Here is a 16,169-nt window from a genome sequence, read left to right on the forward strand (position 1 = left end):
CCTTAATAAACTACAGAAATACAGGCAGTTGTAATTGTCCTCATAAGGAGTACACCACTGCTCATCTGCTTTGCTTTAGGGGCCCCTCTGCCATACTCATCTGCCACAGTGCCTAAATTCTTACTATTGGAGAGTCATTACTTTGTGTTAAGAATAACATTTTATTAAAAATAACATTTTCTCACTTTTAAAATAAGAATAACAATAGCTTATGTTAGATCACATTTATATATGTATGTGCATATTTTATGAATATATATAATAAATACATCATGTCAACTTATGTTTTACAGAATAAAGATGTTGCAAATGAAAAACAGCAAGGCTTTATATAATGCTTCAAGATTTACAGAGCATTTTGCAAATATTATCTGATTTTATTCTATTAAATCCTCACAACAACTTTAGTAGGGTTGTTGTTGTTTTTTTGTTTTTGTTTTTGTTTTTTTAATAGAAAAGAAAATTGAGACAGAGATTAAATGATTGCCCAGGGACACATAGCTAGGAAGGATCTAAGACAGAATTAGAATGCAGCTCTTTTTGACTCAAGATACAGTACTTAATCTGCTGTGCCATCTAACTGGTCAGGATAAAAAAGGACAGAAAGAAAGTCCGATTCTTTCTGTACAGCAAAACAACTGTCTGGACATGTATATATATATATATATATATATATATATATATATATATATATATATATATATATATATATATATGTGGTATGTAATTTATACTTTAACATATTGAACATGTATTGGTCAACCTGCCATCTGGGGGGGGGGAAGGAGGGGAAAAATTAGAACAAAAGGTTTGGCAATCGTCAATGTTGTAAAATTATCCATGCATATAGCTGGTAAATAAAAACTATTAAATAAATTTTTTTTAACAAACAGACAGAAAGCCTTTCGTGACCATTCCAGGCAGCGCTTAATGACCATTCTCTGGGATACTATTTTTCTATAGTATTCATTTAGTACTCATTCCTTGACTTGTCTGTTCTTTCCCTTTATCTCCAGCACCAAGCACAGTGTCTTGCCACTAAAAAAAATTAACAAGTATTGTAATAAAGTGCCTACTACAAATCAAACACTGTGACAGGCACTAGGGATACAATTTTTTTTTAAATGAATAAAAAAAATCTCTTTTCTCAAAATTCTTATATTCTATACTGTAATCCCAAGTTATATCTATAAGCATATGGAAAATAAACACAAAATAAAAACAAGGCAATTAAAAATAAAGTACATTTCTAACATAGGGAGAATAAGTACACTAGTAATTGGGGAGAGCAAAAGAAGCTTCATTAGATTGTGGTACTTGAACTGGGTTTTTAAAAAAGGAAGGGATTCCATGATATATAGTAAGGAGGTCTATTTTCAACATAGACAAGCAAGAGCTATGGAAACAGAAGATAAAGGTGCTATATGTAAGGAAAAGTGGGGAGGCTTCAAATGAATAAAGGTTGGTTGGGTTAGAGGGGGGGAATCTCTCTTTTGAACATGCTGAGTTTGAGAAGTCTCTGGAACACCCTATATGAAATGTCCATTGAGCAGTTGGTGATGTGGGACTAGGGAGCTCAGGTGAGACTAGGGCTAATTGCTTCTCCCACAGGTTACCTAGCCCAGGAATTAATTCATCCACCCTAAAGATTCTATTCCCAGTCTTCAGTACTGCAATGTTTTTCAGAAAGATGTTTAGAAAAATACAATTGGCCCTTATAAGGGCCAAGTTTAGTCCCAAGGAACAGTTAAGAAAATGTCCCCTGTTTCCCTTCTTTGCAGAAACAAGAGATTATTGATATGGAATATTACATATACTGTTAGATATGGCAGATTATTTGTTGGTTTTCCTGAACCAATTTTTTCTTTTTTTTTCTTTTTTGCTACAAGGGGTAGCTCACTGAGGGAAAAGGGTGAAAGGTTATATTTGGAAATAAAGGTGTCATAAAAACAAAAGTTATTGATAAAAACAAGATTAAAGGTGAGAAAACAAGAGAAGGAAAGAGCTGCTTATCATAGACTGATAATTTTCCTGGGAGAGGCTCCAACTTTGCCATTCTAACTATTCCACACCCTCACAGCAATTCTTTGTTGTTGTTCATATCCCCTCCTAAATTGAGGGAAAATTCAGTGATGGTGCCCATAGAGATAAGTGCTCAAAAAAGAGGAAAGGTGGACATGAGTAAGACTCATGGGTAGAGTTTGTCTCACTCACCCTGAGGATTTGAGGGGAAGGAGAGAAAAGAAAAGGAAGGTACTCTTGTTCTCTGCTCTTTGAGGACCAGAATTCTCTCTTCCAATTGATCTCTGAAACCAGAACCATAGAAAAAGGCTGAGCTTTGTGGACTATGGCTTCCACAGGGAGTAAGAGGTGTTACTCTCTTAAGCAGAGCCCAGGGTTAAGAACAACAGTTAAGGAATCCAGTTCTGCCATTCTGATCTGGAACCCAAGCAAACCATTAATAAAATCTCCCAGTGCAGCAGGGCTTGGAGCCAAATTCCAGCCAGTATTTCCAGGGCCAGGAGCCAGGAAGCGAATGATAACACACCTTCCATTTTTGTAGCCCTTTCCAATTTACATGATATCTTCCCATCCATTTTCTATCTCAACCCAACAACCTGTGAGGTAGGCAGCTCAAGGAATATCTTATTGCATATTTTTTTAGAAAGCAAGTGCAACAAGGTAAATTAATCTGCCATGGTTAGTGTCAGAACTAAGCCTGAAACCCAAATCAAAAGCCTCCTTGAGTGCTTTTTCCATCTCCCCACATACATTCCTCTTCCTGGTCCTGTACCTGCAATTCATCAGCTTCATGACTTGTAAACAGTCCTAGAAAAGCTGGGCTCAAGGGAACCTTGCAACAGCTGTGTCACACAACAGGCCCAAAAAGAAATAGGGATGAATTTCTCCACATTGGTTTCATAGGACCTGAAGACTTTTTATGGTATAAATCAGGTTCATTTCCCCAAATCACAGAAAACATGTTTCTAGTAAAAGAAAAGCAATTGCTATGGAGATTTTCCATTACAGAGCTCCTTTAATAAGACTCGGGGGCTAACTATGGTGTTATATGAGTTGGTGCATGGGGCTGAGGAGCTGCAGTCCCATTCCTCCACGGGGTGAGCTCCAGTCCCATTCCTCCACCGGGGTAAGTTTAAAACCATCTGGCCCTGAACCACTCACTTTTACTCACACTCACAGGAGTAGTGTCTGGTCTGGAAGCACCATTGATTTCCTGGGAGGAGAGAGGAGAGAGATGGAAAAGAACATGGAGGCAGGGGAAAAGGTAAGGACTGGAGGGAAAGGCAAAGTGAAAACATATGGAAGCTTCAGCTAGTCCACACACATTGTCAGGCTCCCACAATGATTTATAAGAGACTTTGCAGCCCAAGCCAAATTCCGGCAGCTCCTGCCAGAGCAGACAGAAGACAGCTAAAGAGAAGCAGGTCACACCTGCACCTTCCCTTTTTTCTGGGGAAGTATCTTATTGATTTGAGAACCACAGGTGGCTGTGGCTCAGCCTTGGTCAGCCAACATGCTGATCCAGTTTATGGGCTCAAGTCACTTAAGGGGATTTGGGGAGTATTTCATTCCAGCCCCTCAGCCAAACCTCATTTCCTGACTGCTTGAATTCCCATTAGGGAGCTTTGCCAAACAATATTAGGATAGAGACAGCCCTAAACAATCAGTGTCCTATTTATAAACAAACATGTGGGGGCCACAATGTAGGGAATGAGAAAGACGTCTCCTGTTTCAGAATACACAAGACAAGGCAAAGCAATGAGCATTTATGCTCACTATGCATCAGGCAGAAGCACAAACCATGGCTATTGGATCAGATAAACCAATACAGACAGAGAGTAGCAAGACTGGGTGGATGGGTGACAAGGTGCCATATTGAAAAGGCAGTCTATAGACAAGGAGCCTTATTATGTTAAAAAAAAAAAAAAGAGGGAGGTAGAATTGGGTTAGGGGTAAGGAAGAGGTAGAATAAGGGATTTGGGGGAGTAGGGGCAGCTGAGAAATGATGATGACAACAACGACAATGATAATGACCATTCTCTATTTAGTAAGTGACTTTCCTAAAGCACAGGGCTGACTATATATCTTGCTACTCAAAGAACTCCAGTAGTTAACTGCCACCTCCAGGGAAAATACCAAATCATGTTTGATGTTCCAGGCCCTTCATAACCTATCTCCTTACACCTTAGTGTCCTCCATGCACTCTTTGATCCACTGGCTTCTTAGCTGTACCTCAAACAAGGCATTCCATCTTCGGCTGCAGACATGTTCCTCAGCTTCTCTCCATCCCTGGAGTGCTCACCTTTTTTATTTCCTCCTCCCTGGCCTCCTTCAAGTCTGTGCTAAAATTCCATTTTCTATAAGAAGTCTTTCCTTCTCCTTCTTAAATTCTGCCCTTTCTCTGTTGATTATTTCCACTTTATCCAGTAGATAAATCATTTGTACATACATGCTGTCTCACCTATTAGAATGTGAATTCCTCAAATGCAGGGATTGTCTTTTATTTTTTATACTCCCCCCAGTGCTTAGTAGAGTGTCTGGCATATAGTAGGTGCTAAATAAATAGCAGGTCTGACTAAAAATAATAGCTAGGATTTATTTAGGGCAACTAGGTGGCACAGTAGATGGGCTTAAAGTAAAGAAATCGGATCTCAGACATTTACTAGCCATGTGATCCTAGGCAAGTCATTTAACCCTGATTGCCTTAGTTTTCTCATCTATAAAATAACATGGAGAAGGGAACAACAGCAAACCCTTCTAGTATCACTACCAAAAAAAAATCCCACATGGAGTCACGAAGAGTCAAACACAATTAAAATGATTGAATAGCAGCAGCATTTATATAGCACTTAAGGTTTGCAAAATGCTTTATAAATATCTCATTTTAGCCTCACAAGGACCCTGAGAGGTAGGTGTTATTATTATTCTTATTTTACAACAGAATCCTTGGAGAAAAGTGTTATTATTATCTTAAGAAGAAACCACTTAAGTCTTTACCTAGCACATATTTTTTCTTTATAAATCTCATTTTAAAAGAGGCAATAGAGCACTAGTCTCAGAGGCATGAAAACTGAGTTTAAGATCTTAGACTCTCATTGTATGGTCCTAATCAAGTTATTTCTCAGTGTCCTAAGAAACATCTTAGATTCTGCTAGGTAGAACAGGTTGTATCCTACACTGCTTCCTCAGTGGAAGTGACCAAAAAACAAAGAAATCACAAGTCTTTTTTTTTTTTTTTTTTTTTTTTTTTTTAATTCAGTTTGCAGAAAGAAAGGATGAGAGGCCCAAGTGTAATGGCAGGATATTGGTGGGGATAGGTTTGCCATTCTCCACCATACCATTGGGCAGGAGTGAGGGACCCAGATCTACTTACCTGATGCCTCTGCAGGTGCTGAGCGTAACACTGGATTGTTCCTCCCTTCTCACTTTCCCATGGTAAAAACAGTTATCCTGGAAGGATCAAAGGATTTGGTCAAGATAAAGAAATATAGGAGTGGTATCCAAAGTTACCTTTCTCATTCCAGAGGTAATTCTACAAGTTCCATCTTCCTTCCTTAAAGATTCCCCAACTTCTCCAGCCCATGGATGACTTCTCCCTCCTTTAAACTCCTCGGATCCTTACCTACAAAATCTTGGACTTAGTATGGAATAGTAGATTATAAGAATTAAGCAGAATGATAGAAATTCCTTAGTCTAAAATTCTCATTTTACAGAGGAAGAAACTGAGGTCCAGGTAGAAAGAGTTTCTAATAATTTCCTCTTTATCTGCTGTAGTTTTTCTTTTTTTAAAAATAATTTTGGTAATTAAGTTTTTCTCTTTTCATATCTTTTTATATCAAGACACCTTCTATTTTGTGCAAGTCAAAAAAAAATCATCCTTTTGGAATTTTTTTTTTTTGTCTCCTAAATTTGTTTTTAAAATTCTGCTTACTCTGTTATCTCAACAGGAATGCTTGAAAATCTTTTATGTCATTTGCTGCTAAGTTTTATGGGATCCTTACCATGACTGCTTCCTGCCTGACCTCTTTCTCCATGGCTGGCTGAAGTATTTTTTTCTTTTGATCTGAAAACTTTAAATTGTGGCTATGCCATTTCTAGGTGTGAGATTACTTTCAGGAGATAACCAATAGATTCTTTCTATTTTCACTTGGTCTTCTGAACCTAATAATTGCAGGCACTTTATTTTACTTTTTTCTTAGACTTTTATTGGACAATTTTATTTTAAATGTAATTCTAATATTTCTTATTGTTTTATTGAATCACTAAATTCTCTTTACTCCATCTGTTTCTTAGGGTATCAAGTAGCTGGTTAAGTTCTGTATACTTTTTGCTTTAAGTTATTTATTTTTGTTCTAAGTGTTATAATTTCATTATTTATCTCTTGTTTAAGCTCTTCATTTCTTCCATTCTTGGAGTCCATTCTTTTTTTCTGAGGATTACATCTTATAAGATTAATGTTTTGTTTTTATATTGCAAACATTTACACATATATCGTCTCTTGAAACAAATACAAAGCAAAAAACCCCAATATAGTTATATCATCTGAAAGTACTTGCATTGCCCCCCATTTGTGGTATCATCAATTTTTTAAAAAAATAACAAATTTATTTTCTCTTCCTCTGATCACCTAATTACATTGAATATAAATTCTTTAAAGCTTATTCCTTGTATTAAACATGCATAGTCAAGCAAAACAAATTTCCTCAGCTGTCTATCATACACACACACATACAAGAGATAGATAGATGAAAGACAGGTGGCAGATAGATAAATGGATAGATAGATGTCTCATTATGCACTAAACATATCACTTTTCTTTCAGGAGATGGAAAGCATGCTATCAGTCGTCTGGAATCATGAATGGTTGCTGTATTGATCATAGCTCATACAACACTCAAAATTGTATCCTCTGCAATCTGCAATATTGCAATTGTATACATTGATGTTCAGTTTCTGCTCAGTTCATTCTTCCTCAGTTTATAAAAGTCATCAAATTGCTCATTTGAATAATATTGACAATATAAATTATTCTTTTGGTTTTAATTATTTCACTATATATATTCATATCAGTCTTTCCATATCTTGCTGAAATCAACTATTCCCTCATTTCTCACACTATAATAATATTCCATCACATTCATATATCACATGTTATTTAACCATTCCAAAATTCATGGACATTTCTTTAGTTTTAGATTTTTTTTGCCACCACAAAAAGGGCTAATACAAATATTTTTGTACATATAAAATCCTTCTCTATTTCTTTGCTCTTTGTAGGATGCAGGCCTGACAGTGGTATACGTAGGTCAAATTGAAACTTTTTGTGTATAACTCCAAATTGTTTTCCAGAATGGTTATATCCATTTACAGATCTATCAATAATGCACATGCTATTATTTCAAAATTACTTTCTTCCTTAGGGATTTTATTATGGAATTACCTCAAACCATAGTATTTTCTTATTGTGGAAGGGTTTGTTTTAAAATTTCTTTTTACTCATGTCTACAGCTTCAGTTTCTTAATTAGGAACCTATGCCAGGCTGAGGGCCTGCCCTGCTTTATACTGTTGAATGGGATGGACAGGCCCAAATTCTATCTTTCATTGCAGTTCTATAATAGAATGTTATATATTGGGGCTAAATTCTGCCTCTATTAAGAATCACTGTTCTGTGGTCGCTTTCTTCTGAGACTTTTTACCTGATATCACTGATCTTTCAATTTCCTGGACCAATCACCTATTAAAGATGTGTTGCTTTAGATCTAGATTCCCACAACAATCCCATTAGAAAGGATGCTGGGTTGAAATTGATTCAATAGTCTGGACATACTGGCATTGAATTAGTAGTGAGTAGAGAGCCAAAATTTAAGAGTTAGAAGAGGGTCAGTGGTTGTGAGCTGGAGTCCTATCCAGAAAATGTAACCCTCAGATTTCAGCATCCGGACCCCTTTATCTAGTTATAGCTTTGTCAAATTACTTCCTCAGGTTGCATAATATTTAGAATATTTATCTTAGCTGCAACCTCATCTGGATTTTAAGATACTGGCTAGTGGTGAAATTCCTTCAACATCTGGGGCTCATGTGTTTTCATTCCCATGCATACAACTTTAACACAGTAGGAGAGAAAGACATCCTTCATATTCTCTCTCTCTCTGTCTCTCTCTGTCTCTCTCTCTCTCTGTCTCTCTCTCTCTCTCTCTCTCTCTGTCTCTCTCTCTCTCTCTGTCTCTCTGTCTCTCTCTCTCTCTCTCTCTGTCTCTCTGTCTCTCTCTCTCTCTCTGTCTCTCTCTCTCTCTCTCTCTCTCTCTCTCTCTCTCTCTCTCTCTCTCTCTGTCTCTCTCTCTCTCTCTCTCTCTTTCTCTCTCTGTCTCTCTGTCTCTCTCCCTCCCTCCCTCCCTCCTTCCTTCCTTCCTTCCCTCCCTCCTACTCCCAACTGATATTGGTATGACTAGCAATTACTGCCCTCCAAAAGAAAAAGGCTAGCTTTGGTCTACCCCCAAGTCCATAAAAAAATTCCTCCTTCATTCTTTAAAATCTTTCACCTAAATCTGTCATCTTTTCAAGTTATCATGCCATAGTCTCCTCTTTGTTTGATGATCAAAATACTGAAGAAAAACTGTCTAAACTTGTTACCTCATTTTTTGACTGATAGTAATTTGACTTTTAAACCCACTCTTGACTAATATAATTTATTTCATGGTTTCAGTTCCCATTATTTAACCTCTTGGGAGTTTATCAACAATGTCAACCACTTAGTCTTCCTGTATCATCTTCCTCCTTTGGTTTTTATAACATTGTACTCTTTCTTCTCACTTTTATGACTATTCTTCCTCAGCCTCCTTTGCTCAGTCACCACAAACTCCTAAGTATAGATGTCCTCCAACACTCTGTCCAGAGCCTCTTCCTTTTTGATTTCTCTTAGTGATCTCATCAGCTCCAATTTAATACCATATTTATGTAAATACCATCCAAATCCATATATGTAAACCTGATTTCTCTCCTAACCTCCAGTCTCTGTAAAGGGCTAAAACTCTGAGCAGAAGCACTTGGACAATCGAGCACTTAAGGCTAATTACTGATTGGACAATACTCTATTATACTTAAAGAATGGCCTTGCCCACTATTCTGTGCTGGCTCCATCTGTTTAGTGTATACAGAGAATTGTAAGAGGGATTGGAGGGTGGAGTAAAACAAGCAAGAGTTACTTTTTGGTGGTGGAGAGAGAAAGAAGGTGTGGAGATTCCTGTGTCCATTTCCCAGACTGCTACCCCAAAAGACCAAGAATAAAGATCAAGGACTTTTGCTTATTCTGACTCTGGCTGATTCTAAGATATCCAGAGTGCTAACTCGGCCTTCACATTTGAAAAAAGAAAAGTTTTAGGAACAGCCAGAGGAAGTGTGAGGAAAAAGAGGAAAACAATGAACAGATTAATGACATTATTACCCGAGGGTGTGGGGAATTAAGTCAGGTTCAAGGGTATGGTGATTCTCGATCTCTTTAGGCAGCTTCAACCCCACCTTCGGGAGCAGATTATTGACATGCCCCCATCAACTCCACCTTCCAGGATGGAGCGAGGAAGAGTAGTGGGATGGGCAGTGATATCACCAGCACTTCCCCCCACCCAGCAATCACCCCCTCCTATAACTAGATTGAAAAAGACACTACTTAAAGCCACAAAAGAAGGGCAGGATTTAGGTGATTTGAAAATAGGAATTTATCCTGTGACTCAACAGTTTAACTCAGTGGTCCTCAAACTTTTTAAATAGAGGGCCAGTTCACTGTCCCTCAGACTGTTGGAGGGCCAGACTATAGAAAAAACAAAAGCTCTCTGCCCCTCAGCCCATTTGCCATAACCTAGCCAGCTGCATAAATCTCCTCATCGGGCAGCATCTGGCTCACAGGCTGTAATTTGAGAACCCCTGTTTTAACTCTTCAGGTCAAGAAAGTAGAAGATACACTCCTTTTGATATAGAAATCCTCAAAGACCTGAAAAAGGCTTGTACTCTTTATGGGGCTACATTAGCTTGTGTTAAGATGTTATTACAGAATTTAGCTTATGAAGTCTTAACCCCTAGGGACTAGAAATCTATAGCAAGGATATGCTTAGAACTTGGACAAAACTTGTTGTGGCTTTCTGAATTTAGTGAGCTCTGTAGGATACAAGCCCAACAAAATAGTCAAAGTGAAATTAATATTCTAATCACCTGTGACCAATTAACAGGTATAGGTTCTTATGCAGCCATTCCAGTACAGATTAATTAATCATAATAATATGAGCAAATTCCTGCTGCTGCTATCAAAGCATGGGCTTCTCTCCCCAATAAAAACGACGAGGGTGAGGCCTTCACAAAAATTGCACAAGGACCAAATGAACTCTTTGCTGATTTTGTGGATGTTTGCAGACAGCTGTTATATGAACTAATGGTGAAAATGCAGTAACAGACATTATGATAAAGCAACTTGCTAAAGAAAATGCTAATAAGGTTTGTAGAATAAGACGCTGTGCCACATTGGGCACAAATACCTTTTATAGCCAGGCTACTGTGCAGACTTCCCAAGATCCCAACATGGGAAGACAGGGTCCCTTTTGGCAAGGAACTTCCAGAGAGACTCGTCAATGCTTTCAATGTGGTAAAGTAGGGCATCTGAAAGCTCGATGTTGGCATAGAGACAGAGTGAGAAAACAGGGTCGGAGAACAAGACCCAAAACCCCATGTCCAAAAAGCAACAGAGGACTCCATTGGGCATCAGAGTGTAGATTGATTCAGGGAAATGGGACGAGGGGCAAAAAACACTTGGGGCATGAGGGCAGCCGATGCTACACCCAGAGAGTGCCTAGAAGTTCAGTACCCAGACATGACCAATCAGCCAGGAAGCCATCTGAGGGGAGAAAGGGATTACACAATCAGTCAGCCAGGAATCAACATGGTGGGAGAAAGAGATTATAATTAGGGAGGATAGACTTGTATGCAGCTGGGACAACTGAGATACCCCCTGGAGAGGTGAAATCTGTTCCTCTCCAGCCTATGGATCCCTTGCCTCCAGGCACAGTAGGCTTGACCATTTCACCTCCTGAGAGTACTTACAAAACAGTGTCCATCCATACACTGATGTGGGAAACTGCGGAATGTGTAGATAATCTCCCAGTCACTAATACAGGTAGACAATGTGTGTATCAACCAGGAGAAGTAGTAGCATCAGGTTTACTGATACAGACTCCTAATAAGCAATCTGGTGATAGTTGCCCAGATTCTGACTCCAAGCAACAAAATCCAAGAATATACTGAACAGCAGCTGTGACAGCTGACCATCCTATGCTCACTATCTATATAAATGGCATAGCATTAGAAGGATTGGTAGACACAGGTGCAGATTGCACAGTCATTAGAGGTGCCAACTAGCCCAGTCATTGGCCAAAGAATAAGGCAGATACCTACATGTCTGGGGTAGGAGGATCAATAGCAGCTAAAGTTAGTGCTACCACTTTGAAATGGACATTTGAAGGCAAAACAGGAGTTTTAACTCCTTTTATAGTTGAAAAATATCCCCATCAGTCTGTGGGGAAGAGACATTTTACAACAATTAGGATTATAATTGAGTACTTCGTTTTTTTAGGCAGGACTGCTCTTGAAGGCCTGCCAACACTTTCACCTGTTCCTATCCAATGGAAAACTGATACACCAGTGTGGATAGAACAGTGGCCCTTAGGTAGAGATAAAATTCAGGCCTTATTAGACATAGTATAGGAGCAACTTGACCAAAGACATTTCTAACCTCCTCTAAGTCCTTGGAATTCCCCAGTATTTTTTGTAAGAAAGAAATCTGGAAAATGGAGGATGCTGACTGATTTGAGAAAGATAAATGAACAGATGGAAACTATGGGAACTCTTGAACCTGGACTTCCATCTCCTACTCAGTTGCCTAGAGAATGCCCTCTTTGGGTTATAGACATTAAGGATTGTTTCTATTCTATCCCTCTAGATAAGGAGGATATAAAAAGATTTGCCTTTTCAGTGCCCAGCGTTAACTTAGCTGAGCCTTATAAAAGATATGAATGGACAGTTTTGCCACAGGGAATGAAAAACAGCCCTACTACGTGTCAAATGTATGTTGCTGCTGCTCTTACTCCAGTAAGAAAAACATTTCCAAAAGTAATGTTATTACATTACATGGATAATATATTGGGATGTGCACCTGAGGAACAAATATTAGAAGCATGTCTACAAAAGACCATGGAAACACTGAGGAACTACAAATTGCATATAGCTCCAGAAAAAATTCAAAGACATGCTCCTTTTCAATATTTAGGATATAAAGTATACCCTAAAGTGCTTATAGTACAAAAAAACTCTCCTTAAGAACAGAGAAGCTAAATACCTTAAATGACTTTCAGAAATTGATAGGAAATAGCCAATGTATATATCCAGTGTTAGGCTTGACTATCTATCAATTGCAACCATTATATAACATTTTAAGAGAAGGCAGTGCTTTAAACTCACCATGTCAGCTTACAAAAGAAGCTCAAGGGGCTTTGAGAGAAGTTGAACGGGCTTTATCCAATGTGAGTCACTCAAAAAACCCTTGGAAATATCAGTTTTTGCTACACAAGAGGAATCCACAGCAGTCCTTCATCAAGGAGACAGTGTGATAAAGTGGGTGAACCTCCCAGTACAAAAAAAACAAAGCCTTATTCCTTACCCAGTGCTTGTGGCTAGAATTTTATTAAAGGTCATTAAGTGAGCACTACAATTATCTGGGATAAGACCTGACAAGATATGTACTTTTTATACTAATGTACAAGTTAATGTGTGCTGTGAAACTATCCCATAGTGGCAAATTTTATTAGCCATGGCTCCAAATTTTACATACGGGTCTCCATTAAAGATAACCAGACTATTACATAATTGGCAATGGATTCTTGAAGAAAAGGTTTCTAAAGTTCCTCTTAAAGCACCAACTATCTTTACAGATGCATCCAAACATAATATTTGTGCTGTATACTCTCATGACTTAACTATAAAGAGAGTAGTCAGAACTCTTTTTCAGTCCACTTAGCAGAATGAATTGTATGCAATCATTCTAGCTCTTTCTTATTATCCAGGAGATATAAATATAATATCTGATTTGGCCTATTCAGTAGGTATGATACAAAGAATTGCCACAGTCCAAATAAAATTTGTAGCCTCTAATACATATATCAGCTCTTTGAGAAACTTCAAGAGCAAGTGCAAAAGCATTCAGGTAAGATTTATGTCTTGCATGTCCACTCTCATAGTGGACTTCCAGATTGTATTTTATATGGTAATTCAAAGGCAGATAGCCTTCTAAGTATGCTGGCCAATACTCCTTTATTTCAAGAAGCCCAAGAATCTCATTTTAAATATTATCAGGCTGCTTGAGCTTTATATTTATAATTTCAAATAACAAGAGAGGAAGCTAGGAGTATAGTAAAAGCCTGTACAGCTTGCCTTCCTTTCCATGCTCCTACACTCCCTCCAGGGAAGAATCCTCGTGGTTTGAGATCCAATGAAATCTGGCAAATGGATGTGACCCATTATAAATCTTTTGGTCGTCTGTCTTTTATTCATGTCGTGGTAGACACCTTTTCAGGATTCACATTTGCAATGCCAGCAGCAAAAGAGACAGCCCAAGTGGTCACTGAATTCCTTATACAAGCATTTGCAATTATGGGTGTGCCACAAGCAATAAAAACAGATAATGGACCTGCATATATTTCTAAACATTTTGCCCACTTTTGTGCACAGTATAAGATTTTACACACTACTGGCATGCCCTTTAATCCTCAAGGACAGGCAATAGTAGAGAGGATAAACAGAGACATTAAGAAGCTCCTCCAAAAACAAAAGAAAGGGGGAGCCATAGGTAACCCTAGAGAATTTCTAAATCTAGCCCTTTATAACTATTAACTTCTTGATTTTTGACAAAGATGCACTGGCTCTGGCAGGCAGGTTTTATAACCCACTGGAAGGTCAGTGTCCTATGCGAGCAGCTCCACTATCTTTAGATAACTGCCAGATGATGTGGAGAGACCGAGAAAGTGGTGAATGGAAGGGACCAGATAGGTTAACCACTTGGGGGAGAGGGTTTGTGTATATCTCCACAGATGGAGAAGGAATCAGATGGGTGTCAATGAGCCGTATTCGCCTTGTCCATCAGAAAGAGATGGCGCAGACCCTTAAAACGAAGGAGAAGACCCAAGAAACATTGGGTGGTTTCGTTGCTGACTGTGCCCACCACTGAAAAAGCATGGCAGTTATGGCAACTGAGTCATGGACATCAAAAATTGTTGGACTTGAAAATCCTCAGGAATCATTGGATTCTCTAAAATATGATAAGATTGTTGTAGGACTTGAAAACCCTCCAGAATCATTGGATTCTCTGAGACATGATAAGATTGTTGTAGGACTTCAAAACCCTCAGGAATCACTGGATTCTCTGAAATATGATAAGACTGTTGTAGGACTTGAAAACCCTCCAGAATCATTAGATTTTCTGAGAAATAATGACTGTTGCAGGACTTCAAAATCTGTAGGAATCATTGGATTCCCTGACATGTGAAGCAATGACAATAGATTGGTTTTGGACTATCTCTTGGCTGCTGAAGAAGGCTTATATGTGACTGTTGTTTACATATCTTCCTTCTAGGACTTCTGGAAATCTTTTACAAGACCATGTTGATTTATATTTTTTGTTATATCACTACTTGCATGAATAATTCATGTTTGTTACACCACATTGAGCCTGCACTGGCTGTAGGGAGAGTCATTACTAATAGCCTGTGTGTTATTGCTATGTGCTTGTGTAATACCTCCCATGCTCATGGGTTTGTGCATACTGTTTCTAATAAGATCTTTTAGCCCAGAAACCCACTAGCAATCCCCATTCCCTTTGGTGCTTTTCATCTCCCTTTCTAAGAAGTCAGAGATGGTGTAACCAACTGTGTTCTAAAACAAAAGAAAGAAGGAGATGTAAAGGGCTGAAATTCTGAGCAGATGCACTTAAGGTTAATTACCAATTGGACAATATTCTATTAGCACATGCTTGGAGAATGGCCCTGCCCATTATTCTGTGCTGGCCCAATCTGTGGGTGTATACAGAAAATTGTAAGAGGGATTGGAGGGTGGAGTAAGATAAGGGAGAGTAACTTTTAGGCAGTGGAGAGAGAGAAAGAAGGTGTGGAGATTCCTGTGTCCATTCCCCAGACTGTTACCCCAAAAGACCAAGAATAAAGATCAAGCATATTTGCTTATCCTGACTCCAGCTGATTCTAAGGTATCCAGGATGCTAACTCGGTCTTTACAAGTCTCTAATTGCCAACAACCTATTTGGTATCTTCACCTAAATATCCCATTGGTATCACAATCTTAGCATCTTTAAAACAGCGCTTATATTTATCTCCTAAAGCCATTCCTCTTCCAAACTTCCTTATTTCTGTTTAGGACAATGTCATCCTTCCCAGTCATACATGGTAGCAACTTCAGTTATTTTCGATTCTTCCCTTTCTCTTACCCCTCATATTCAATCATTTGGCATATTCAATCATAATTTAACCTCTAAAGCTCTCTTACAATCTTCCTTTTATTTCCATCCCCATAGTCATTACTATTATCAATTAAACTTTGGACTACTAGAGCATCAATTTGAATGGAGATATAGGAAGGCAGAACAAAGGTGTCAGCTCCGCCACCCTTCTCTAGTTTTGCTAAGTAAAGGTCTAAGAAAATATGAATGATACCCCTAAATCCATTCAATTTTCCTACCCCACCTCAAATTTCTAGACCTGAGAATATTGCCACTGCAAGTCATTTCTCAGGGGCAAAAAAAAAAAAAAAAAAAAAAAAAAAAAAAGTTAAAAAGATAAATTGGACCTGAGAAACTCTTGCTGAGTTGACTATGTATAGCAGTGCATTTGACATACAAAGGAACTTAAAAAGCCATAAAGCTATACATGATTTATGAACCAATGATTTCACAGAGGAATTGTAACCAATCACTTGCACCAAAGCTCCCACTTGGCAACTTAAGTTCAATGTATCATCAATGGATGAGACTACACTGAAGAAAAATTATGCAAGAGATGACATCAGCAAGCCTGCAGAGGATATCAGCATCTCTGCAGGGAATTAG

General features: G+C 38.4%; 1 protein-coding gene across 1 annotated transcript in view; it reads right to left on the bottom strand.

The window, feature by feature from the left end:
* ADAM19 (ADAM metallopeptidase domain 19) overlaps positions 1-16,169 on the bottom strand; it is a 123,712-nt gene that overhangs the window by 52,317 nt on the left and 55,226 nt on the right. The window contains exon 5 of the mRNA XM_074291925.1: positions 5,396-5,472. Coding sequence (XP_074148026.1) covers positions 5,396-5,472 — 77 coding nt within the window. The remainder of the gene's footprint in view (positions 1-5,395; positions 5,473-16,169) is intronic.

This window comes from Sminthopsis crassicaudata, chromosome 2, assembly GCF_048593235.1.
Source record: "Sminthopsis crassicaudata isolate SCR6 chromosome 2, ASM4859323v1, whole genome shotgun sequence".
Taxonomy (NCBI): domain Eukaryota; kingdom Metazoa; phylum Chordata; class Mammalia; order Dasyuromorphia; family Dasyuridae; genus Sminthopsis; species Sminthopsis crassicaudata.